The sequence below is a fragment of the Pinus tabuliformis genome, chromosome 4_1 (assembly GCF_031772625.1).
Source record: "Pinus tabuliformis cultivar Carrire ecotype Pingquan chromosome 4_1, CPIR1, whole genome shotgun sequence".
Classification (NCBI taxonomy): Eukaryota; Viridiplantae; Streptophyta; class Pinopsida; order Pinales; family Pinaceae; genus Pinus; species Pinus tabuliformis.
In genome coordinates, this window is record NC_142303.1 from 810,906,628 (window position 1) to 810,929,948 (window position 23,321).

The window sequence follows — 23,321 nt, forward strand, 5'->3', positions numbered from 1 at the left end:
AAAATTCCTGTTGTTATTAAAAGAAATGAAACCCTATTAAGATAAGTGAAGAGGACTCACTTGTTTGGTCAAAGAAGGATGTTTTTACTCGGCAAAATTAGGACATAAAGCAAGCTCCTACTAGGAGCCAAAACAACCTGCTTGGTGGTCGAACACTCTGGAAATTATATGCACCACTTAAAACACGTAGCTTCCCGAGGATGGCAATTGAGAATAAGGTTCTAGCTTAAGAAGTAATGCAAAAGAAGGCAAGACAAAGGTTGGGAATGTGCATACTTTGCGTAAAGGATAAAGAAAGTATTGTTGGAAAGGGGACTCTATGGAGGAATGTTTAAGAACTTGGATGGGCAACATAGAATTAAAAAAGTGGAGAGCAGTTCCATGCTTGACTATGTGGGGACTGTGGTTTGCAAGGAACTCTGAAGATATCCGTTCTTTCATTCCAGTGCTAGTACCAAACTAGATCCCTGTCTAGTGCATATAGGTTGTCAGTCATTCCATAGAACGAGAGGCAACAGAAAGATTTGGTAATCAATAAAATACAAGTTAAGGAGTTCTTTGATGGAACCTCAGAAAAAGGCACTATTGTGAGTAATTGGCATCTGTCTGGAAATCAAATTGTTGAGACGATTGCAGGATTGGGAACTAGACCAACTATGAAGAATTCATGACATTAAGGTTTCTGCTCAAATGTGCTCTGAACAACAATGTTTCTCAGCTGCAGGTGTTTAGGGATTCTAGATTGTTAATCAGTTGGATGAATGGCAGAGGACAGCTGCACAAGATTTCTTTAAGACTTTGGGTGATCATTTAAAATAAGTTGCAAATTCATTTCAGCGTGTTACTGACACTCATGTCTTTAGAGACCAAAATATGACAGCAGCCGCATCATCAAAGAGGGACTACAAGTAGTTGCAGGGAAAATTATAATCAAAGAGAACAGGAATGGAGTTATATGTCTCTGAATCTAATTTTTAATAACGTTCTACAGGAAAAGATCTTGATATGGTTCAATCATATTGTTCTGGAGTGCGTTAGATTTCTCTTTGTGCTAATTAAATGGTTTTGTATGTACAAACCTGCGTGGCTTAATAATCTTTTTAGATCTTTAAAGATTTACAAGGCAGGAGTAGTTTACTCTTTTTTAATCTTTTATGGGCTACTCAGATGTCTGAAAGTGCAGTCACCTATGAAATATGTAATTTCCTTCTTGGAATGAAATGGCAATTTTTTCTTGAAAAAGATTGAGGTTTGGAAGAAAAAACTTAATCATAAGAGAGTAACCTTCAAATGCAAGAGGGTGCATTGAATAAGAATCCTCGTGAAAGGAAGATCAAAATGCAATCTACATGGTGGAAGGATGTTAAAGGGCAGCATCGCTTGATAGAAGTGGCAGACTAAACAGTGGCTGATGTACAAAAAGAAAATGAACCATCTAACAATAATACTTGCTCTGGGAAAGCAGGGGTGAAAAGGGGAAAAGGGCACCACACTCAAACGGGAGCCTGGGAAGAGAGACTTTTTTCCAGATAAATCAGATGCAATGTTCAGGGACAGAGGTCATCCAGATGCATATAGACATGAGCGATAACACAAACAAAAAGGAACCCTTTCAGCAGAGAGGTGATTTATAAACCCCAGGGACTTGAGATCTAGTAAGAGATACTAAGATTTAGTTTCATCTCATTGTATATTGTCCAGGAAATATGTTGGGGCATTAGGTATGTTACCTTTATTCTATTTTAAGAGAAAAGTGGATTAGTAATTTTGTTCATGTTAGAAGAAAACATATACAAAATCTTTAAAACAATGGGGTAATATAACGGCCTCTTATACATAAAATACAAGATATGTATGCCGACCCTATTTCATTTTAATATTTGATTTATTGCAAAGGGCACTCATCAATTATTAGTCCATCCAAAAAGGTAACAAAATTCTGCGAGGCATTCCATATATGGCTTCTTTCAATAACATACAGTTGTAAATAAACAATAACATACAGAACAGAAACTAGCCAGGAGTTTCTTTGAAACAAATATATACAAAGCGAAAGCTTGGCATTTTCATCTTACATGTTGATGAAGGCCTTCTGATTAAATACATACAAGGCCATTTGACATTATAGGGACAAGGAAGGCCCTCCAATGACAGTCCTCTTCTTAGACAGGTCAAATTGTATGCCCAGATGTCGAATGCTGAGGATCGTGCAATTTCAAACCTGAACCTTGATCAGCATCTTTTGCATGTTATAATACTCCAGGTTATAACTTAAGAATTTATTGGCTGCAATCAACTGATCAATATTTATTGCAATTCTTATTTTTACATTTTTTGATACTCCAAGCCATCTCCATTTCGTACTTCTTGAGAAATGCCATCTCACAAACTGTTCGAAATTGTGTGGAGGATGGCAGAGGATATGAATACCTCTGTCAAAGTAACTGAAGACTGGTACATCCAACTCTTATTGCACATTGATTACGTGTTCACGATTTGCTACATCAGCCTGTCCTTGCAGACGAAGAGCCATTTCAGCTGCTGCCATTGCTGCCTGCAACATAAAAAGGAAATAATTAAAGACCACATTGATCATAGAAAGGAGATGCTGACAAACGTGATGACTTTTAAAAGCTTCAAAGAATATTCTTCATCCTAGCTATTAATTATAGTTTATACCAAACTCCCAATCAAATTTACCCAACTTATCCTAATAAAGTTTGACATTTAACAGATTCCCTCCAAATCTCATAAAGCTTTTATCATGATATACATCCATATAGTAGTTTACCTGTCTCTGTCTTCTTCGCTGTATAATACTCAATGCACGAGCCATGATGTAACATGGCAAGAGAAATCCAGCAGCCCGAAGAATGAAAAGCTGTTTGAGTTTAAACAGGAGAATCCCATGGTTAATTCGAGTGCAGAGGTATATAAGAAGGAAATAATAATAACTGTGAAGAGGAAATTGAAGAGAATCATACACATACACCACATGCAAGGAAAACTAGTATAAAACAGGCATTTTCAAATGAAAATATCATCAGGAAAATCAACCAGTCCTTAAAATGAGTCCTTACAGTGAAAAAAGTTGCTGTATCCTCATCTCCTCCAGAACTAGTTATGGCAAGTGCATGTCGTAAAAGCAGAAGAGCCATGAGCTGCCACAGAAAATTAGACAGAGTTATTCACAAATACCAAGGATAAATTTAGTTCGCCCCCTCTACTCTACACACATTCAAGATCTGAAGGATGTAAATGAAGTAAAAAATTCATTAACACTACAAAGCTTTCCAATGAGCTACAAGGCTACTCTGCACGCCTTCAAGATCTTAAGGATGTAAATGAAGTAAAAAAATCATTAACACTACAAGGCTTTCCAGTGAGCTACAAATTATGATTTATTTTTTCATCTAAGGATTTCAGTTTATTAACAAATAAGAACGTTAATGGTTTTTTAAAAACTGAATGAATTGCAACCTAACATGTATTTATAACAGACTTGCTAACACATGTCACTTAACAATAGCGCTGTCAACCAAAGAATCAAAGATATATCCTAAAATTCAAAGGAGATGCAAATATTGGGGCATACAATCAATGCAGCAGAACGGCAGCATGATGCACCACTTGCATTGGCTGATGCATATTCATCATATTCAGTTTCCAAAAAGTGTCTCTCTGCTGCAACCATTGCAAACAGACGAGGTTCCCGCAGGTCCAGTTGTGCTTCAGATATCTCCCAACTTGCCCTGCTTGAAGGTATCATCATATTTTAGATAAAAGTGAATTGCAACCAATATAGCATGGTTAAAATCAGCAGATAAGCATAAATACGAACATTCTCAGCTTTAGTTGTGTAAACTGGAAACAACATCATCATCCCCATTTATTTTTTACAGTGACTGCTAAATTTGTGACTGTAACTTGAAACGATAAAGAAGATAAATTTTCCATATCCTTCTGGAAGCCAAATGATAAATTACCTGATATCAAATGGGATGTCTTCCAAACGTGCAGGGCGAGGAGCAGTATAGCCAGGCTTGTATTGCTGAAATTTAAAAACCAAAACACTCTGCCTTTATTAATGATGTAACAATAGCAGGCATATTGAAATGAATGTTTATAAATCAAAGTAAATCTCTTCAACCTTGAAAAGCTTCATAATTGGTATTTAAGTGAATGGCTAAGTCATGAATGGAAAGATATGGAAAACCCAATTAAACCCTCCAAAATCAGTGAAACAATATTTAACAAACGGGGACAATTGCAGGCTTAATTTCCATGTTGAGAACATGATTTAAAATCGGTTTGGCCACAAGGAGAAACCAGCAAGATAAAGACAAGCACTGAAACCATCACGAGCAGATGCAGACCTCCCAAGTCTATGTAAATGCCTAAAATATATGGAGTTTATAGTTGAGCCCTGAGCTTCAACAGGGCGAAATCCAAAAATAAGGACAGTACCATCAGAAAACAAGGAGAGACGGCACTATTTAGAATACACATCGATATTTCCATCTGAAGTCGACAGTGAGAACATAAAAAGATCTCTAGTGAATCACCTGATGGCATATCTCACACACGGTGTCTCCTTTTTCATTGCACCAACGCTGTACACATTTCCGATGAGCATACTGCAAGCCAAAAGCCAGAGAACCCAGTCTGAATCAATAAACTAATTAATTTGCCTATATATGCAACAATAGCCTGCATCAATAAACCAACAAATTTGTCCATACGCAATAATAGCCTGTCTCTGTAAACTAATAAATCTGCTTATATGCAATACTAGCCCTATAACTTTCATCCTTCAAAGGCAACCGCTTGTATGCAATACTGGTCCTAAAACTTTCATCCTCCAGAGGCAACTGCCTGACTCTGATAATATACCGAAGATGTGTGCATGCTAAATCCATTGAGAAAGATGCAGCTCTCCTGGCAAACAACAACATAAAAACAAGCTGCATGAACAAAGTACCTTCAAACTGCCAGAACAGGCACAGGGGGACTCCATATTCCTATCCACGTCCTCATCTTGGCAAATGCGGCATTCGACCATTGTAAAAGAAGCATCCCCATCCCCCCCATCCCCATCCTCACTCTTCAAGGTACCAGAGATAGGAACCTTCTCTAGGTCCCCATCATCAAGCGATGTAATTCCCAAGGAAGCCTGAGATGGAGAATCTGTAGATACTACACCGTTTTGGGGCGGATGAATATATTGAAATGGGCTTCTAGCTTCGATATCTGATTCCAAGGTAGAAGCAGTTATGAGACGATCAACACACAAAACAAAATGATCTCCCATTATTCAGTCCTCTGTCAATCGAACACAATCCAGATATCTGCAGGCAGATTCAAGAATTTCATTATCTTCTCTACCCTGATTGATCATACAAATTTATAATATTCAAACTATACTTATCAATATAGAAAAATCCGCCAGTGTTGGATATCACTGAAATAGAAATTCTCGGAATACTCCCCAAAATAGATTTTTTTTTTCTCAGAACACAAAAAAAATGTCCAGCTCTACCCAAACAATGGGTTTTATCAAAATCAAACATAAAATAATCCCAATTCTGCAAAAATCGACCCCCCAACATCAAAATCAGAAATAGAACATATCAAAACTTGAAACCAAATTATACTCATGAATCTTCAAACTTACATCTCTGATAGTTTCCAAGGCTAAAAAAAAAATCCAATCTTATGTCTGAGAATCCAATTTTTTTTTTCCAAGAAACGCTCTGGCAAATCGCTCGCTCTATAGAACCAACTGGCTTGCAAAAAAACACACTTCTGAGGAAACCTTAAAAGGCTCAATGAGCACAACGCATTTCTGAAGAAGCCTTAAAAGGCCCAACGGACATAACCCACTTGTGAAGAAGCCTAAAAAGGTTCAATAGACCAATACCAGCACACCCAGGGAGAAGTTTTCAAAGGTTTCAAAACCCAATGAACTCGCTTGCAAGTTCGGAATCTGATGCTCCAAGTCTTCAAATTACTTCACCCAGAAAAGGGGGGTCTCCCAATTCACTCAACAAAAGGCAATACCGCTTTCAAATCCCACGAGAGCTCAAAGGGAATTATAAGTAAACGAAATCCCAACCGGACCGTGTCGGGAACGCCTTGCAGTCGACGAAAAGTCGCTGCGGAACGTCCAAGGAAAACACACTCGCGGAGGTTTTGGCCCTGCCCCGCCGCCCTCGACTGACCGTTTCAGAGAGCGTGTGATTCGTGTGGGGCTTCGGTCACGAGCCTCGCGGCCACTCTCGGGACGCGGGCTCCGAGGCTGAGACCCAGTCGGAAAAGGTGGATAATTTCCGGGAAGTCATAAATAAAAAATTCTAGAAACATGGGCGGGGAATAAGTCGAGGCGAGGAAATGGGGCACGTTGGAGGAGAAGTGGTCAGACAGATCCCTCCCACTATGTGGATATGTTGGCTCCGAGATCATGACGTTTGTTTTCTTCATTTCAAATTGGTAGGGGGCTGGAAGTGGGTGTATATTCACAGCAAAGTAGGTATTGACGTGTAACCAAAATACCATACCCGGGATATGGCGTATGCCAGTGTCATAACCGTTTTGTAGATAAAGCAGCCACGAGGAGCAGGTCACTGCGGTCGTAAACTCCCTTTTTTTGGATTTTAATTTTTATAAGCATGAGAAATTTTGAACTTAGGACTCATCCATTAGGAGTGAAAGGTGGTTTCCTACCAATCATTCTTAGGGTATTTTAGGTGGCGTGATTTTCCTTGAATAAAGGTGATGAGTCAGTGTACATTCACGGTTAGCAGTTAGAAATAGTTGTTTTCTCTGTTGATTTGACCACTAAATTATGGTTTTCTCACCATGTGAAACAAATGTGTTTTTCAGTGTGATGGTCAACTCAAAAAGACAAATATGATGATAAAAGATCATATCGAAATTGTTCATCTCATAAAAGACTATATTCAAAAATTTTAATGCTTATAAAATTTTAAGATTGAGTATTTTCATTATCAAGTTTATTGGGTTGGGTCAAACGGTGATTTATATTCACAAATTTAATTTTTTTTAAGATTAAATATCTTTGAATTTAAGCTTTTGTGATCCATACTTAATATGTTAGTTTTTTTATTAATATAAATATTAAAGAAGGTTTATTTATTAAATAAATAAATAATAATAAAATTTGTTTATTTTACCACTATGTTAGTTTTAGATTAGTTAAAATCTATCTAATGGATAATATATCTATTAGCAATTATTATTTTACCTTTTGACTATTAGTTTAAATTTCATTAGAATAATATCTATTATTTGACTCTTAATTTACTTATATTAAATATATATATATATATAATAATAAAAATAAAAATAGTAATAAAAAAAATTCCAATCTAACTAATTAAAAATGGCTTCTCATTTTTCTAGGTTTTCCTCGCCTAGTCAAACATAACAGTTTTTATAGCCTTTTCTTTTTAGCTGTTAGAAGACCCATCTCCCTAGTTAACCTACAGCGATGACTGATTCTTCATCTTGTCCTGATGATGAACCACATAGGTTGGTTCGAAAAGCGTAGACCTAATTCTTCTAATGTGATTTCTTCCGAAAATGTTTTTATTCATTAAGTGTCTTCCTCATCAAGCTTATTGGGTTGGGTCAAACCGTGGATGTTTAATGAGTACAAAGTGTTTGCCTAGGATCAAGTTGATGTTTCATGAGTACAAAGTGTTTGCCTACCATCAAGTTGATGTTTCATGAGTACAAAGTGTTTGCCTACCATCAAGTTGATGGTAGGTGTTTACCTACCATCAAGTTGATGTTTCATGAGTACAAAGTGTTTGCCTACCATCAAGTTTGTTTGGTTGGGTCAAAGAGTGAATGTTTGGTGGATGTTTTGTGCAATATAAGGTATTTGTCAATCAATATAAGAGTCATTTCAAGATTTGAAACTTGATCAATATAAGAGTTATTTCAAGATTTGAAACTCAGTGTACTTGTCTAACAAGGTTTATGGGTGGTTGTCCTAGGCTAGGGAATATAATAAAGTGGTTGTCCTAGGCTAGGGAATATAATAAAGTGTTAAAAGTGGTTGCGCTAGGCTCGAGAGTATAATTACAATGCCACTAACTCAATCTCGCATCTCCTTGGTGACAAACACTAGATTTACCAATTCTTCCAATAAAAAGGAAAAAAATTATTAAAATGAAAAGTTGTATTCTCATTAAAAATATATATTCCATTTCAATTTAAATCAAATGAGGATTTTAACTTTGTAATATTATTATACCTCCGCTGATAGGATATAAAATCTAAAAAAAAAAAAAATCAATTTTTTATTGACTTGCTATTAGTTTTTCTTTGACTAAAAAAATTTAAAATCTATCCAAAGTTTAACATTGTGAAATTAAATTTATTATTTTTATATAAAATTCATTTCTATTTATCTCAAATTTGATTGGTTGAAATGTCCCCCTCTTATTGTGTAATGATGGCAAGAATTGACTTTTGTGTACTCTATTATTAATTACTATGTACTATATCACTAATTACTATGTACAATAAATATAAATAATTTGAAAAATAACATTATATATTAATTATTATGTACCATAAACACAAATGGTTTGTAATTAAATTCAAAAATTCCATGTTGTTGTTGTTGTTGTTGTTGTTGTTTTTTTTTTTTTTTTTTTTTTCAAAAGGTGGAAAAACCTATCAAACTCAGTTTGTCAAACCAACAGTGAGGACAGTCATCTCTGGCTGCTATCCGCGAATGTCGGTTGACACATCACTGTTATCAAGGAAAACCACGCCACCTGAAATAACCCGCTGGTGGTCCGTAAGGGAGCAGGCTATCACTCCTGCCAGATGCCTCTGGGTCTTGGGCCGTTAACCTGTTTCCTTACGTCCGAGGAAGACGAGCTCTTAGTCAAGCAAAAGCAGTTTTAGGGCATACTCCAGGCCCGAAAATTCCATGTTGTTGTTCGTGTAAAGTATTGAATAGACAATTTTTATGGGTTTTATTTTTTAATTTAAAAACATATAAATTTGAAAAGAATATGTAAAAATAACATGTGTACAATTTATACAACTCTAATTATATTAATCTATACTCTAATAACATGACATGTGTACTATAATATGAGCATTATATAAAAAAATTGTTATCATTCAATATTAAATAAATAATTATTAACTTGTTATCATTCTCTTCAATGTCAATTTTATATATATATACACCAAAAAAATGTTTAATTATATTTAAAAAAATTAATAAAAAAAGGTTAAACAAATATTCATATAACTCATTTTACAATTTTATTATTGTTTGGAGTACATACAACACATCATGACAATAAAATATTTTATTAAACTAAGCAGCATAGAACGCTAGCTATGTGGCCTTGTTAATTGGAAAAGTTTAATACACAATTAAATATATTATATTAAATTAATATAATGATAATAATGATGGATTTTCAATGATTTTAAATTAATTTATAGCATCTTTAGAAGGTAAAGATTACTAATTCTTTAAAATTTTATTTTTGTATTTAAAAATTATTTTAAAAAATCCAAAATTATTATAGTTTTTCTCACTTCAAAGATTAGGACGGTTTGGTTATGTGACATATATTTTAAAGTTGAGACATGATTTCATCTTAGTGTATGCAAAGTATTCTAGTGAAAGTGTTTTTTATCTTCAACCTTTTTAGTGTCACAAAGGTGGTAGACTCTTTCATCTCAATTCATTTTGGGAACTAACCAACATCGAGTTTCACCATGGAACTAATGAGAATTAGTTCTTATTTTAGCATTGTTTATTACTTCTATACACTTGTTAGAATAAAAATTGATCTTTTAACTGAGAAGGTGTAGACCAATTGGTTTGTGGGGGGTTTAGTCTTCGTCAAATCTCAGGTTCAAACCTCATGGAGAGAGGTTGAGGATGGTAGCCACTTTGGGGGAATTAAAACTATCCTAATGAGCATCCACATTTAATCGAGTTTCACATAATTTTAGGGATAGACATCCAATTATGGGTTGATCATTCTTCTTCTATCCAATAAGCAGGTTGTCCCCATCCTAGTCTCAACCTAGTCACAAGAAAAAAAAATGATCTTTTATCTGAGGGTTGATTACCTCCGTATAATATCTTAATTTATTTTATTTCCCTCTAGCTATATTTTTAATTTTATCCTTATTTTGCAAAATGAGTTCTTCCTTTCTTCCCCAATGATTTAGTCAATATTGTCCATCCTTGTGCCATCCCCACTTGAGTCGAATGTGGTTTTGGCTAGAGTTTGAAGCAATTTTAGGTAGTGTCTTGTCTTCCATGTTGTTAACTTGTTAGGCCGATAGGCCTTCCTTTGGAACAGACTTTCGTCGTTCCTTTCACTCTCGTGCTGACACGTGGCATCTTTTTCTGAATAGCCCCTTCGCTCCTCATACCGACACGTGGCATCGGATTCTGCAGGAGTTTTCCAGTCTCGTGCAGGTAGAAAACCAGAAGTTTTTCAGCGGGACGGTTCTGCGAGGGAGTGGCGGAACAGTTCTGAGGGAGTGGCGTGGTGGATATTTATGTTCTGCGAGAAAATGGCGCCGGCGTTTAACTGTTCTGGGGTTCCTATGGAGGTTAGAACACAACCTCATTCACGGTTTATTTTCCAGTTTCTTCGACAGCCTGACGCCCTGAAGACAGAAGACAGTCCTCACATTTTGCAAGCGCAAGGAAAAGATCATCAGCGCATTTTTACCTGTGACAGAGGTGATTGCTATTTCTGTGTTTATTTTCTTTTCATTCATTCTATCCATCGGTCTGTTGAATGCAACTATTGTTGCTGCGTCTTTTTTGGTTATGAAGAGAGGCGCCTTTCTCCACTACAGCTACGGTTTTGACCCCTGCTGCCAACTCGCTGCAGGTAGCTTTCATCACGTGGTCAATTTTTACCCTAATCCCTGACGCCCTGAAGACAGTCCTCCTATTTTTACCTGCAAGTTTAGCCGTGACAGAGGTGATCGCTCCAGGCAAGTTTGTTCATGGTTTCTTTCTTAGTCTTTGGATGTTTATTTATATATGAAATTTTTTTGTTCCACAATAATGCCTTAACCACCTATCTTCTCTGTGGTTATGGACTGTTATCTTATTCCTTCTTTATAATCTCTTATTTATTTATTTATCTTCATTATAGTTAGACCAGTCATCAGCAGAGGTTCTGCTGTAAAAACTTAATTTGACAGTCTGTTCAAATCTCGTTTACAGCAAAATCTCTAACTCGTGTATACGCACATGACGTCAATTCCCTTAGTTTGTGCATTGGACAGAGATAGAAATCCCTAGACTCAAGCAGATGATTCCTTAAAATTCTGGCCTATACTGCCCTCCTTTTTATGATGAACTGTGCACATGCATCTCATATGGCTTCCGTGTTTTGTTGGTAAATGGCTCTTTCTTAGGGAAATGGACTCAACCTTTGGCTTAGATTGCCCAACAACAGAGGCTGTTCTGTTAAATATGTCGAGTATTCCTATCCTTATGTCAATACCTGTTCTCAATGTCTAATCGATTCTTAATGTATACCTCCTGGTCAGCGTATTACTGAAGTTGTGGTTGCTGAAGTGCAGTAACGTGGGGCCTGTATAGGTTTTATTCATGGACTGGTAAATGAAACCAGGTTCCTCTTATCCTTGTTCTGTGTAATCTTTCAATGGTTCAGTCAATGAATGATCACGCCTCTTATGTTATTTGTCAAATTACTGATTCGATGCTAGCGCCAATCTGTTGTTAAAAGTGTGTTTAGAAAGCCCTTTTCTTTATTTGTCAGTTGTTGGGGTATTATTTGGGTACTTGTTGTTCACTGTTCATATACATTTAAACCCAAACATCAAATGACATCTATAGCAGTATACTACTAATCTGTTTGACGAAAATCTTCACTGATAAACTCATCAAAACTCAGAAAACACAGTGATATTTGGGGTGATTTCCAAGCGAGAGTATTACATTAATGGTGCCTCCCCATGCAATGAGGGCGGCCAAGAAAAAATATAGGAAACCCTAAGTGCAAAACAAAAAGCCTAATCGCCAGAGCCAAATTTTGTAAACATATCGAAAGAAAGCTTTTCAAACAGATGATCCTTTCGATTGCAAGTCGCATCTTGCATCGCAAAAGCCACTTTTACTACTGGTATTGCAATGTTCATACGGCCGGGTCAGCTTAGGAAGGTGAATGTTTCTTTGGTTTTAACAACAAAATTTCCCTTTTCTTGATAATTTTGTTTTTGTGCGGCAAGTTTGAATGAATGGGTTCTGTTCATGAATTTTAAGTCGGTAGCTACAATTTTGTTTTTCATGCTGCATATTTGAATGAATGGGTTGTGTCCATGAATTTTAGGCAGTAGCTACGATTTTTTTTTAGCTTTTTCATTCAATTGTGTTTAGTTCAAAAATTTATTTATTTGTTGTTTAAATATTTGTTTTTTCTGCAGTCATCTAAGATATGTTCCTTTTGCTTGCGAATTGCATCTTGCATTGCACAATCCACTTTTACTACTGATTCGGAAAGGTTTAGACTTCATATGGTTGGTCTGCAAGGACTTGGAGTTACGAAGGTGAATGTCTGTTTGCTTTTTAACAACACAAGTTTTCTTTTCTTGAGCATTTTGTTTTTATGTTGCATGTTTGAATGAATGGCTCCTGTTGATGAATGTTAGGTAGTAGCTACAAATTTGGATTTAGCTGTGCTTACTTTGGTGATTGGTTTGTTATTCAGCTTAATGGTAAACTCAAAACAACAAATTTTGTCAAAAGAGTCCAAAAAGTTGTGTCGAGTCTGCACTTGCTCATTGAGACAAGTGGACAATGTCGAACACATTCACCCTAGCCAAATTACCAGCCAACACATAAGTAATTCATGTGCAGGGACTGGTTATGATGCAAGTAGTTTTCTGGTATAAGAATGTTCTGCATAAGGACTTCGAAAAGCTATATGTGATGGGATTCTGCTCTGTTTCAACCTCATTTATAGCTCCAACTTCATCATATTGCATGCCTGAACCCAGAACCGAGATGGAGGTAAGTGTTGTGATAATTGCAATTGGAGATTCGTTTCTGTAGGTAAGTTTTGTGATAATTGCTATTGGACATTCATAAACCAGAAAAGGGGCTTCTGCATGATATTGCATGTGACATTTTTGGGTTTTTCTGAATTGGGCTTGCCTAGATTTCTCTGATTTGCTTCTTGGTGTTTGGATTTTATCATGTACAGTACAGTTGATTCACATTTTGGCCTAACCGGGGGGAATTCTATCCTTAGATAGGAGCATGCATAGAATTTTGTTTAAGGATAAAGAAATTGAGGAGGATCTCAGTTGTTGAATTTATTGGCAGGGAAAATCCTGACAGGAAGCATAGTGAATGCCCTGTTTTTGCATTTGGGTATTTTTCATATGCATTGAGCCCTCTTGGTGTGGTCGATTTTATTGGAAGGCTGCCGAGATAAGCGCCTTTTCTTTCTCTTTATTTTAGTTTTCTGGGAGGCATAGTATATTTTATAGAATATGGCTGTTGGGAACCGAAAAGTTTCGGCTGCAGCTGCCCGAGCCCATACCAGAACGGGCAAGTCGGACAAAAGATCTGATGCATTGAGTGGAGGTAAGTTAGTTTAACCTAAAATTGTTTTCTGCTCTTTCTGATCATTAATGGAAATTTTGTTGTAGTTTTGAATGCCTTCCCTATTTTATGAGCTAACATACTCAAATACTCAAAGTGTTAAGCAAAGGTAACAACATAGCATTTCAGGTATATTGAGAAAATTAGCCATTGTTTTAATGGTGGGGTTCCTTGCATGGGCATCCAAGTCCATCCAGCCGCCCCCTTCTGCTATCTGTGGATCTCTGAATGGCCCTCCAGTTATTGCCCCTCGAATTCGGCTTCAAGATGGAAGACATTTGGCCTACAGGGAAAGTGGAGTTCCCAGAGAGAGAGCAAAGTATAAGATCATTATGGCACATGGTTTTACAGGATCCAGAAATGATACCTTTCCAGCTTCTGAGGTAATTGCACAATGGCATTCAGGTTTTGCAGGAAATTGTGAAAGAGCTGGGAGTGTACATTGTAACCTTCGACAGGCCTGGGTACGGAGAAAGCGATCCTCATCCTAAGCGATCTGTAAGAAGTGCGGCTTTAGATATTGAACAGCTTGCAGACCAACTTGATCTTGGTCCCAAATTTTATGTGATGAGCTTCTCCCTTGGGGGATACGCGATATGGGGATCCCTCAAATATATACCACACAGGTTCTCATCTTTTTTTTTCCCAACTTTGCATCTATTGTCTATGATATTAGTTGATATAATACTAAATAGGGTGCACACAGAGAATGAGGTTGATTGACTTTTCTCTTTCTCAATAAACCAATGCTAAGATTAGACAAAGAATTCCAAATTAACAAGATACTGGTACTGTGCCTGATTCTGGATCCAAGATTTGTTTTCTCCTTATTTATTGATTCATTTGCCTCTGCAGCGTTTGAAGGCAGCATTGATGGTCATGTTTGGCAAGTGGGATTTTGATCCTTTGGAACTCAATAACCCATTTCATAACAATGATGTTTCAGTTCATATATGGCAAGGGGATGAGGATGCATTAGTGCCGGTGACTTTGCAGCGTTACATTGGTGAAAAGCTTTCTTGCATCCACTATCATGACCTTCCTGGGGTTGGTCACTTATTCAACCAAATGGAAGGCATTCCTGATCGTATTTTGAAGTGTTTTTTGTTGGGAGAGCAATGTTAAAACAGGGTTAATTAGACCTGTATCTCAGTTACTCCATTTAGGACCAAGTGGTTTTCTTTTTTGCAATATATGGATATTAAACTTAGTGCTTTGCATCTCTGGAATTTTCTCCAATACCCCTTTTCACGGGCAGTTGTTGCAGAGCATGTACAAATGATTTGTTGCAGCTTTATGTACTTTCCATTGCAGCCATATCTGCTTCACTTTCCATTACTCTTTTCATGAAATTAAATGACATGGTCAAATGCTTAATCTTATATGATAGCGAAAATCACATGGTCAAATGCTTTTGCTCTTGAAGTATGATTATACTGTGGGTTATTGTTTTCTAAGGTTTTGTGAATGTGGGGTTAAATTAAGTTTAAGTTTAATATGTTTCTTCGATTATTTGACATTAGTACTGATGAAATTGCTTGACAAATGAGATATGATTAGACTGTGGGTTGTTGTTTTCTAAGGTTTTGTGAATGTGCGGTTAAATTAAGTTTAATTTTAATATCTTTCTTAAATTATTTGACATTAGTATTGATGAAATTGGTTGACAGAGTGCCTTTTGAAGTTCTGGAATTTTTTTAAAGATACGATTAAATTAATTTTAATTTGGATAGACTTATAAAATTATTTGCCATGGTACTATAATATTGGCTGCAACCAACAAGCAGTAAATCAACTGCAACTCTGTCCCTTGTGGTGAAATATCCAGCAGTTGAATCAAGAAAAATACCTGCAAGCTGACAGTTGTAATTTCCTCAAAGACTCAACAATGAAAATAAGAAAAATGCAGATGTGTCCGAGACTCAAAAGCTCACAAAGATTAGAACGTTGCGCACAAAATAGTGAAGACTCTTTGCCTTGCAAATGTTTCCATAGACATTAAGAACAAAAGATAAAATACATAATGGAGAATAAAGATGAACTGTGTACCAAAATTTTCCTTATATAAGGAAGTCGCAAGAGTTCATATGCATGTTCTTTGTATTCTTCAACGAGGATAGTGCATAGTGAAGCAACCTGATCCAACAATAAAAATTAAAAATTTTAATAAGAAAGCAGTATCCCCTAAAAAATACAGTTATAACGACTTTCTTCCAGTTAAGGAAAGATTAATTATAAACAATTTACCCTTCTTGGATTGAATCAAGAGGCTACATATTTACAAGTAAAAAGGAATTCACCTCATCTTCAAGCCATCTTGTCCAATAACCATAATGCTAAGTTGTCGAGCATGAACAATACTCTTAATCCAGCAGTACTTCATTCTCCATTGCACTCTATCCCTTCAGTATGAAACTTTTGCAGAGAGCATCAAAAAGTACAGCATTGTCTTTCAACAGGGACAGCTCTAGAACCAAAATGTTTGTCCAGTACTTTAATACAAATAAATTAAAAATAGCATGCATGTAAAGAGAAACAGGGTAGCAATAACTAATTTAAAACACATTAATAGAGGTCAGTAATACAGAACCTGCCATGACAAAGGCTCTGTGACTGATTCTGTTTAGCACAGTTATTGTTAGGAGGAACAATAACCCCCTGAACTTTCATACTCTACCCCTATTGCTATACTAAGAACCAGAGAAAACACCAAATTTCATCTCGGTAGCCATACATTAGAAAGTAACTTTAAATTGCAATGTTGCACAAAAAAGAAACATAGACTTAATTAAAATTTATGTCCACCTGTATGGACAATGGGTGTGGATTTACAACATCATCCTGGTAAAATATATATCCTGTCTCTGCCATTATTCTATTTATTTGAATATTATATGTCACTTGTCTTGTATAGTTAAATGCTTCATGCTATTATTCTATTCCTTTGAATATCATTTCTTCTTGTTGTGTATGGTATATGATTCATTGCCTGCTAAGAAATGTCCATAAATATGAGAAATACATAGTGTTTTGAATGGTGGGTTTGCCAAAATGGAATCTAAAACCACTATATTTGAGGACTTAAGTATGTAAAACAAAATACTTTGAAAAATACAATACATGAATTTAAAATCGGTTTCAAAATTTTAATAATGTTAATGTTTTACTTCTACTGTCAACCAGTAATGTAAGTGATTTGTTTTAACATTTGCAAATAACAAATTTCTTCACTTTTCATTTACCATGTACAACAAACCATGCTGCCAATAATCTATTGAACTTTAAAAGTATGAACGCGTTCTACACTTACTATATTAATATGAATGGTTTGGTTTTGGTTTTGTTCTTCTAATATCAAATGTACTGGTACTGGATGGTCAATGTGGTTATTAACTTCGTCACTACATACCTTTATATATGCTTCACTATCTATAAAACTTTCTTCCTTTCACTAATCCTATCGGCCTCTCTTTGTACCTTTTGGGACAATTGCTAGTTCTTATACACTATGGACCTAGCCATACTTATGATTGAAATGGGGGAAAGACTTTTTTTTGCATGAAGATTTTCATAGTCGATAACTTGATGATGGCCAATGTTTCGGGTGAACACGTCACCCATCATTAAGGATAAGGTGTATTTCCTTCAATTTTGAGATTATAAGTTATAAAATTATTTTGGAATTGCTCTATCTTTCTCCACAACTCACTAGAGATATTGTGCCATGAAACTTTGCATCCATATAAAATAATAGCAGTAACAAGAATGTCAAAATGGATTTTTTCCTTATCACATGTCCAAAGGTCCATTGATTTACAACTGTTTTCAAGCCCGTGATAAGCATTCCATCCTTCATTTATTATTTTTTCAATGTTGTAATTCATGTTGAGCTTATGATGAATATTGATTTTAGATATTTATATGAAGGCATTTCCTCCAAGTTGTTGTTGGCATATATGAAAGTATCATAGGTGATCTTATTGGATTTAATTATCATGACTTTCTTTTTGTTGGTATTAATAGTCATACTCATATTAGAGTAGAAATGCTTGAGGATTCTTAGTTTCTTACAAAGCTCATACAAACTCTTCACCATAAGAGCGGTATCATTAGCATAAAGAAAATGAATGAAGATTATAATAGCAAGAGTTGGGGTGATACAACCTACTTCTTCCAAACAATCTTCTAACTTGTCAATATATATGCCAAAAAGGGTAGGAGACAATGGAGAAACTTGCTTCACTATGATATTGCATTTAATTCCTTTTGGATATCCCTAAGTGTTCCTAAACTTGGAACTAGTATTTTCATACAATCTTGTCACTATGGCCCTCAACTCAAGAGGCACTTTAATCTCTTCCCATCTATTCTAAAGGCTTGTCTTGAGTATAATGTCAAAAGCTTTTCCAAAATCAATGAAACAACATACAATATTAGTTTTATTATTGTGGCACTCCTACACAATGATCCTAAGTATAGCAAGGCGGTTCACAATTGAATGATATCTCCTCAAATTAGTTTGGCCTATAGGCTTATTTTCAATGGATTTATAGCCATATGTTGATCTCCCTTTCCAAAATAATTTCATATAGCTTGGATAAAGTGGGACTAATCCAAATAGTCTAATAATTAGAAGAAAAGTTTTTATCCCCACTTTTAAAAATAACTACAATGACACTTTGTGTACAAGGTTTAGGGAAGCCCATCTTGAATGCTAAATTGAAGAATTTATGTACATGAAGGGTGAGAATAGAACTTCTAATTTTAAAACCTTCATCTTGATAATCTTTGATGTCCGTAACTTTCCCATTTATGAGCTCCCTAACCTTAAATTCTACATCAACCAAAAGGGAAAAAAATATCATTTTTTTCTTGTCAGTCAACAAGCTTTCATTATGTTATCAGAAAAAGACTTAAGTACAAAAATTATCTCCAGAGGCCCATCTTTCTCATGTAGAGTAGACTTTGGGAACATAAGGCCTAGAGGAAGACAGTGACAACCTGTGCCAACATTTATTTTTGGGTGGCCTATTAGCTATAACATACATCGCCAAAAAAGAGAAAAACTCCAAATAGTAGACATCCTCATTAGGGGGGGTGAATTAGGTGGGAAGACAGGAGGGGCAACGATGAGGCCAGCATGCTCATGCATGTGGAAGTCGATATGCTCCACCCTCGCTTCTAAGATGTGAAGGTGGTCGTTTATGCATCGGTGTTGTCGCCAGAGACTTTCCACCATGTCCAATATCTCGTTCTGGATGTGCTGGATGTCGTTGATGTAAGCGACTAATTCGTTATGGTCCTCATAACGTTGGTCCCTCAGGGTGTCAATGTTTGGTTGGATATTTTGCAATTGTCCTGCACTTGAGTCCAAAGTGACGGGAGCTTTGACTTGGCTCGATGAATAGGTAGGAGATAATGTCACTCCCTCTTGCATGTCTCAATTGTATGAATGGTCAAAGGATGAATGATTACCCTCACCTTGCTACTATTTCCCTTTGTGGCGAGGAGTGACTCCCCCCCGCCTCAAATGACCCCGCTAGCGCGGCATAGAGACCAGCTGAAACCAAGTGGGGGTGACCAAGGTCACGAAGCAGGCGGAACTCAGGTGAGAGGCGAGGCGATGCTTCTGTGGAAGGACTCCAGAATTGTCCCACTAAAATCCCTCTCTGATATTACCACTGTCTTCGTAGATAATAGAGATCACTAAGTAGATGGAGGAGCACGAAAACGTCGGCACCACACTGACCTTGCCACTCCCCCCCCCCCCCCCTCGAGTGCCTGATGGAGCCAATTCACCATGCTCTCCCACTACAAAGTCCAACCGCAGACAAAGAGGACAACTATGCAACCAGCAGAGACCATCCCAGGTAGATGAGGCCTTATAAAGGAAGCTACCCTTGGCCTTTGAGATCAATTGCAGAAGCTCAACAGACTAGACCAGAAAACCTAACATGGATTGCAACATCGATACCTCCGTCGTGGTACCTGGATCCCACAAGCACTTTCAAGCTAGAGACTCTCCACGTCGCAGACTAAGATAGAACCTACATTCCCCCTATGCCGAGAACCATAGCCATTGCTAGGCAGTTCTCCGCTCAGACCCACAATTCTCAAGAGTCTACCTCCTCATTGCCCAACACAATAAAATGAAGCTTTTCACTTGTTGTAACATGCATATAACCTTGTCGCGAGTGGGCAGTCCGCTAACCTGCATAGCCTTAATTATGGTCATAGCCATGTCAAAAACATTAAGGGGCGTGTGGAGGTCAGACGGGCTCCATACGCCGCCCTTCTGCCACACGTAGCACTGGATCCTCACCGCTATCAGGGTATATATCATTAAAATGATATTCATTAAAAAAAAAAAAAATCATAAAAAAAAAGTATTTTAAATTATCAACATAAAATATAAATTATTAATATACATTTGAGCCTCATGGGTTAGCTCAATTGGCCAAGTCCGATAGTATAAGCACCTCACTAATGGGAGGTCACAGTGTCGATTCTCCTCGACGCTCTTCGGGTTAGGCTAGTCAAATAAGCCAATAAGATTTAAAGTGATCCCTCCAGGTGGATCTACCCAAGATTATTTATGTAGACACAGTATCTAATTCTCCTCGACGCTCTTCGAGTTAAGCTAATCAAATAAACCAATAAGATTTAAAGCAATCCCTTCAAATAAATCTACCCAAAATTATTTCCATATATGCAATGACTACTAATCTCTAATGTCCAATAACCACATTTACAAAAAAAAAATCAATATAATTTTTTTTAAATTTATTATACCATACTTATCATTTATTAAATCATAATTTAACACGGATAGTTACCATAAAAATCCAAACTAAAACCTACTTTTGCATAAGATTGGTTGATAGTTGGAAAAAGTTGATTTCTCATTGAAATGAATTTAAACATTCATAGTACCATCCAAGGAATGCTCCACTCGACTTATTTCCAATGCATAATTGTCCATCGTATTCATAGGGAACTAAATAAAACACTAACAAAGTACTAGAGACGTTGTGTCATTAGTGGTGGTATGACATTTTTTTTTAATTTACTATTTTGTTAAATTTCTAATTTTTATGTAATTTTTAAGTTTTAATATTCGTTAAAAATAATTGAAGGGGATATTAATTTTTTTTAGAGAAATATTAAAATAATATGTGTCTTTATTTTTTTGAAATTTTATATAAATGGTATTTTATTTAATAAAAAATATTTTATATCGAAAAAAATATTTTAAAATTGAGATAAGGAATAATTCTCATACTAATTAAGATTTTAAATATAAAAGAAAAAGCTTAATTTAATGAAGATTTTCTTATAAGTGAGCTGTTGAGTGCATATCAAAGTGTATTCTTAAAAAAAAAGAATAAATGAAGATAATTTATTATAAGTGTATTCCCTTTTACAAGGTCTTTTTCTTGTCGAATTTTCAAATATACAAACATTGATTGTTTTTCTGTAGAAAAAAATAAAAATAAATAAATAAAATCATAATTTCTCATTAACTAATGAAAAATTACATTTTGTTGATGCATGTTATTGCATTTGATATATCTGCCTATGGATTATAAAGACTAGGCAAAACAACATGCTTGTGAAAAGCCCTTTGTGACATCCACTAGTTAATATTTCTCTCTTGTAAATAATTGTAATTATTTTAAATGGATGTGAGAGGGACACAAATTCCATTGCTTGAGGAAGGAGATTGCTTGAGGGAATAAATGTTTTAAATATCAGTCTTGGTTGGCTGAGAAGATTACATGAGTTAATTGTGCATTAAATTTGACTAAAGAGACATGGACAGGCCCAGGTGTCCTTTAAGCTCCAAGAATAAGCAAGAAAAGGACAAAATTTAAAGAAAAGCATGGGTTGCATTGTCCAAGGAGGTTAACTGTTGTGCAATCATGGAGAAGGATGGGTAGTTAGTTTGTTGGAAAAAGGAAGCAAGACCAAGGATACAATCATCCATTCAAACACACGTTTTCTCACACACACACGCAAAGGCATAAGCAGAGAGAACGAGCTTCTTGGGACACACAAAAACAGTGGAAGGAAAGTGCGCAAAGAATAATGTAGTAAGAGCAAGAGAATTTCCTCCAAGGGTGGAGTTGAGAGTATAAGAAAGGAAACGATTAGAATCGTAGTGGAAAAACCCCGAAAAGATTAAAAAAAAAACAAGTAAGGAAGCCTCACAGAGGCTTGTTAGGTAAAAATATCATAAAGAGCAGTGGCTTACCTGTAAGGCTAAAGAACCCACTGGAAGCTTGTGGATTGATGAACCTGTTGGATTAGGAGGAATCACCCAGGTGCTTGTGGGGCTGAAGAACCACAAGGAGTTTCCATGGGGTTGAAGCTCTAGTGTTTGACTCACTTATGAACCACCTCAGACCTAGGCACCATTTCTTAGACATTGTTCTTCATGATAGAAACATACTCTTCCACCATAGCCTCTCTCCATACCTCTTGGTTGCCAACCTCCTCATAGCTAGTAGGCTCAAAGTCCATAATGTTGGTAGCCTTGGCTACATAACTGCAAAACCGCTTAGGTGGCACACTCTCCCTATTCACCCTCTTCGGAGGACCAATCGACTCTACTTCCTTCAAGGTGTCTTGAAGCCACTTGGGCCTCCTCTTCTCTTAAGAATATTCCCCATAGGGAACCTCATTCTCTGCCCCCTCAGTCTGGTGAACCTGAAGGTCTGCCAACTGACCCTGGTGTGCCTGTACTAGCACCTGTTCTCGAAGAACCTGTATTGACACTTGTGCCTGTGTCAGCTGAAGTGCCATGTGAACTCAGTGCCAGTGGACTCCCTAAATAACTACTCGGTGAACTAGCCACTAGTGCCCCAAATGTCACTAATACTGAAGTACCTCATGTACCAGTCGATCCAGAACCCTGAGGTCCTTCTCCCTATACCTAACCTCCCTGTTGAGGAGAAGTTTGGGACTCTCGCTCATCATACTCCCATGATCTCTGATAGGCCCTCTGCTCCTCTAACTTCACATCCCTCCTAATCACCACTCTCCATTTAGAAGAAATGAAGATCTGATAGGCCTTCGAAGTCTCGTTGTAACCCATAAATATACCCTTCTCTGCCATGGGTTCCAGCTTCGTCCTCTACTCCTTGGGGATATAAGAATATGTGCGACATCCAAAGATACGAAGATGTCACACATGAGGTTTCTCTCCACTGAAAGCCTCCTCTGGAGTCATATTCCCCAATACTCTATGAGGACTCCTGTTTTGAAGATAAATAACAGTATTGCAGGCTCAGCCCACAAAAACAAAGGCAACCCCTGATCATGAATCATCGCTCTTGCAGTCCCAACAATAGCTCTATTCTTCCTTTTAGACACCCCATTATTTTGGGGGTTGTAAGGAACCATGAATTCTCTCCTAATGCCCTCCTATGCACAGAAGTCAGAAAACCCACCATCAGTGTACTCACCACCATTGTCTGACCTCAAGACCTGAATATTCCTACCTATCTACTTTTCCACAAGAGCTTTGAACTCTTTAAAGCGACTGAATAGCTCACCCTTGGTCTTCATGAAATATATCCAAGTCCTCCTAGAGTAGTCATCAATGAATATAACATAATACTCATAACCATTCAAAGACACATGAGACATATGA

The 23,321-nt window shown here is 36.6% G+C and overlaps 3 protein-coding genes across 3 annotated transcripts; 2 read left to right on the forward strand and 1 right to left on the reverse strand.

The window, feature by feature from the left end:
• Nucleotides 1–1,929: 1,929 nt before the first annotated feature.
• Nucleotides 1,930–6,214, reverse strand: LOC149178698 (uncharacterized). Its single transcript, XM_089420403.1, has 8 exons — nt 5,675–6,214; nt 4,982–5,348; nt 4,566–4,637; nt 3,987–4,051; nt 3,596–3,752; nt 3,081–3,161; nt 2,792–2,881; nt 1,930–2,554 (listed from the first exon to the last, which is right to left on the reverse strand). Exons 2-8 carry the CDS (start codon nt 5,309–5,311, stop codon nt 2,468–2,470), a joined length of 882 nt encoding a protein of 293 aa, XP_089276529.1. The 5' UTR covers nt 5,312–5,348; nt 5,675–6,214; the 3' UTR covers nt 1,930–2,467.
• A 176-nt stretch (nt 6,215–6,390) lies between these two features.
• Nucleotides 6,391–11,049, forward strand: LOC149178699 (uncharacterized). Its single transcript, XM_089422202.1, has 3 exons — nt 6,391–6,414; nt 10,429–10,762; nt 10,917–11,049. Exons 1-3 carry the CDS (start codon nt 6,391–6,393, stop codon nt 10,955–10,957), a joined length of 399 nt encoding a protein of 132 aa, XP_089278328.1. The 3' UTR covers nt 10,958–11,049.
• Nucleotides 11,050–13,507: 2,458 nt separating this feature from the next.
• LOC149178700 (uncharacterized) lies at nt 13,508–14,791 on the forward strand. The gene is made up of 4 exons (XM_089422203.1): nt 13,508–13,648; nt 13,796–14,049; nt 14,081–14,380; nt 14,522–14,791. The coding sequence occupies exons 1-4, from the start codon at nt 13,555–13,557 to the stop codon at nt 14,789–14,791; spliced, it is 918 nt and encodes a 305-aa protein (XP_089278329.1). The 5' UTR covers nt 13,508–13,554.
• Nucleotides 14,792–23,321: the final 8,530 nt, after the last annotated feature.

What these genes read in the sequence shown, in the direction of transcription:
- LOC149178698 (XM_089420403.1), bottom strand. Translation starts at nt 5,311, where the DNA reads ATGGGAGATCATTTTGTTTTGTGTGTTGATCGTCTCATAACTGCTTCT. An exon ending in CCTGTTCTGGCAGTTTGAAG is followed by an intron (nt 4,638 to 4,981) that starts GTACTTTGTTCA and finishes TTTGGCTTGCAG; the next exon opens with TATGCTCATCGGAAATGTGT. An exon ending in ATACAGCAACTTTTTTCACT is followed by an intron (nt 2,882 to 3,080) that starts GTAAGGACTCAT and finishes AAACTCAAACAG; the next exon opens with CTTTTCATTCTTCGGGCTGC.
- LOC149178699 (XM_089422202.1), top strand. Translation starts at nt 6,391, where the DNA reads ATGGGGCACGTTGGAGGAGAAGTG. An exon ending in GGCACGTTGGAGGAGAAGTG is followed by an intron (nt 6,415 to 10,428) that starts GTCAGACAGATC and finishes TTTTCTGAATAG; the next exon opens with CCCCTTCGCTCCTCATACCG. An exon ending in CATTTTTACCTGTGACAGAG is followed by an intron (nt 10,763 to 10,916) that starts GTGATTGCTATT and finishes AACTCGCTGCAG; the next exon opens with GTAGCTTTCATCACGTGGTC.
- LOC149178700 (XM_089422203.1), top strand. Translation starts at nt 13,555, where the DNA reads ATGGCTGTTGGGAACCGAAAAGTTTCGGCTGCAGCTGCCCGAGCCCAT. An exon ending in ATCTGATGCATTGAGTGGAG is followed by an intron (nt 13,649 to 13,795) that starts GTAAGTTAGTTT and finishes ATAGCATTTCAG; the next exon opens with GTATATTGAGAAAATTAGCC. An exon ending in GGGTGCACACAGAGAATGAG is followed by an intron (nt 14,381 to 14,521) that starts GTTGATTGACTT and finishes TTGCCTCTGCAG; the next exon opens with CGTTTGAAGGCAGCATTGAT.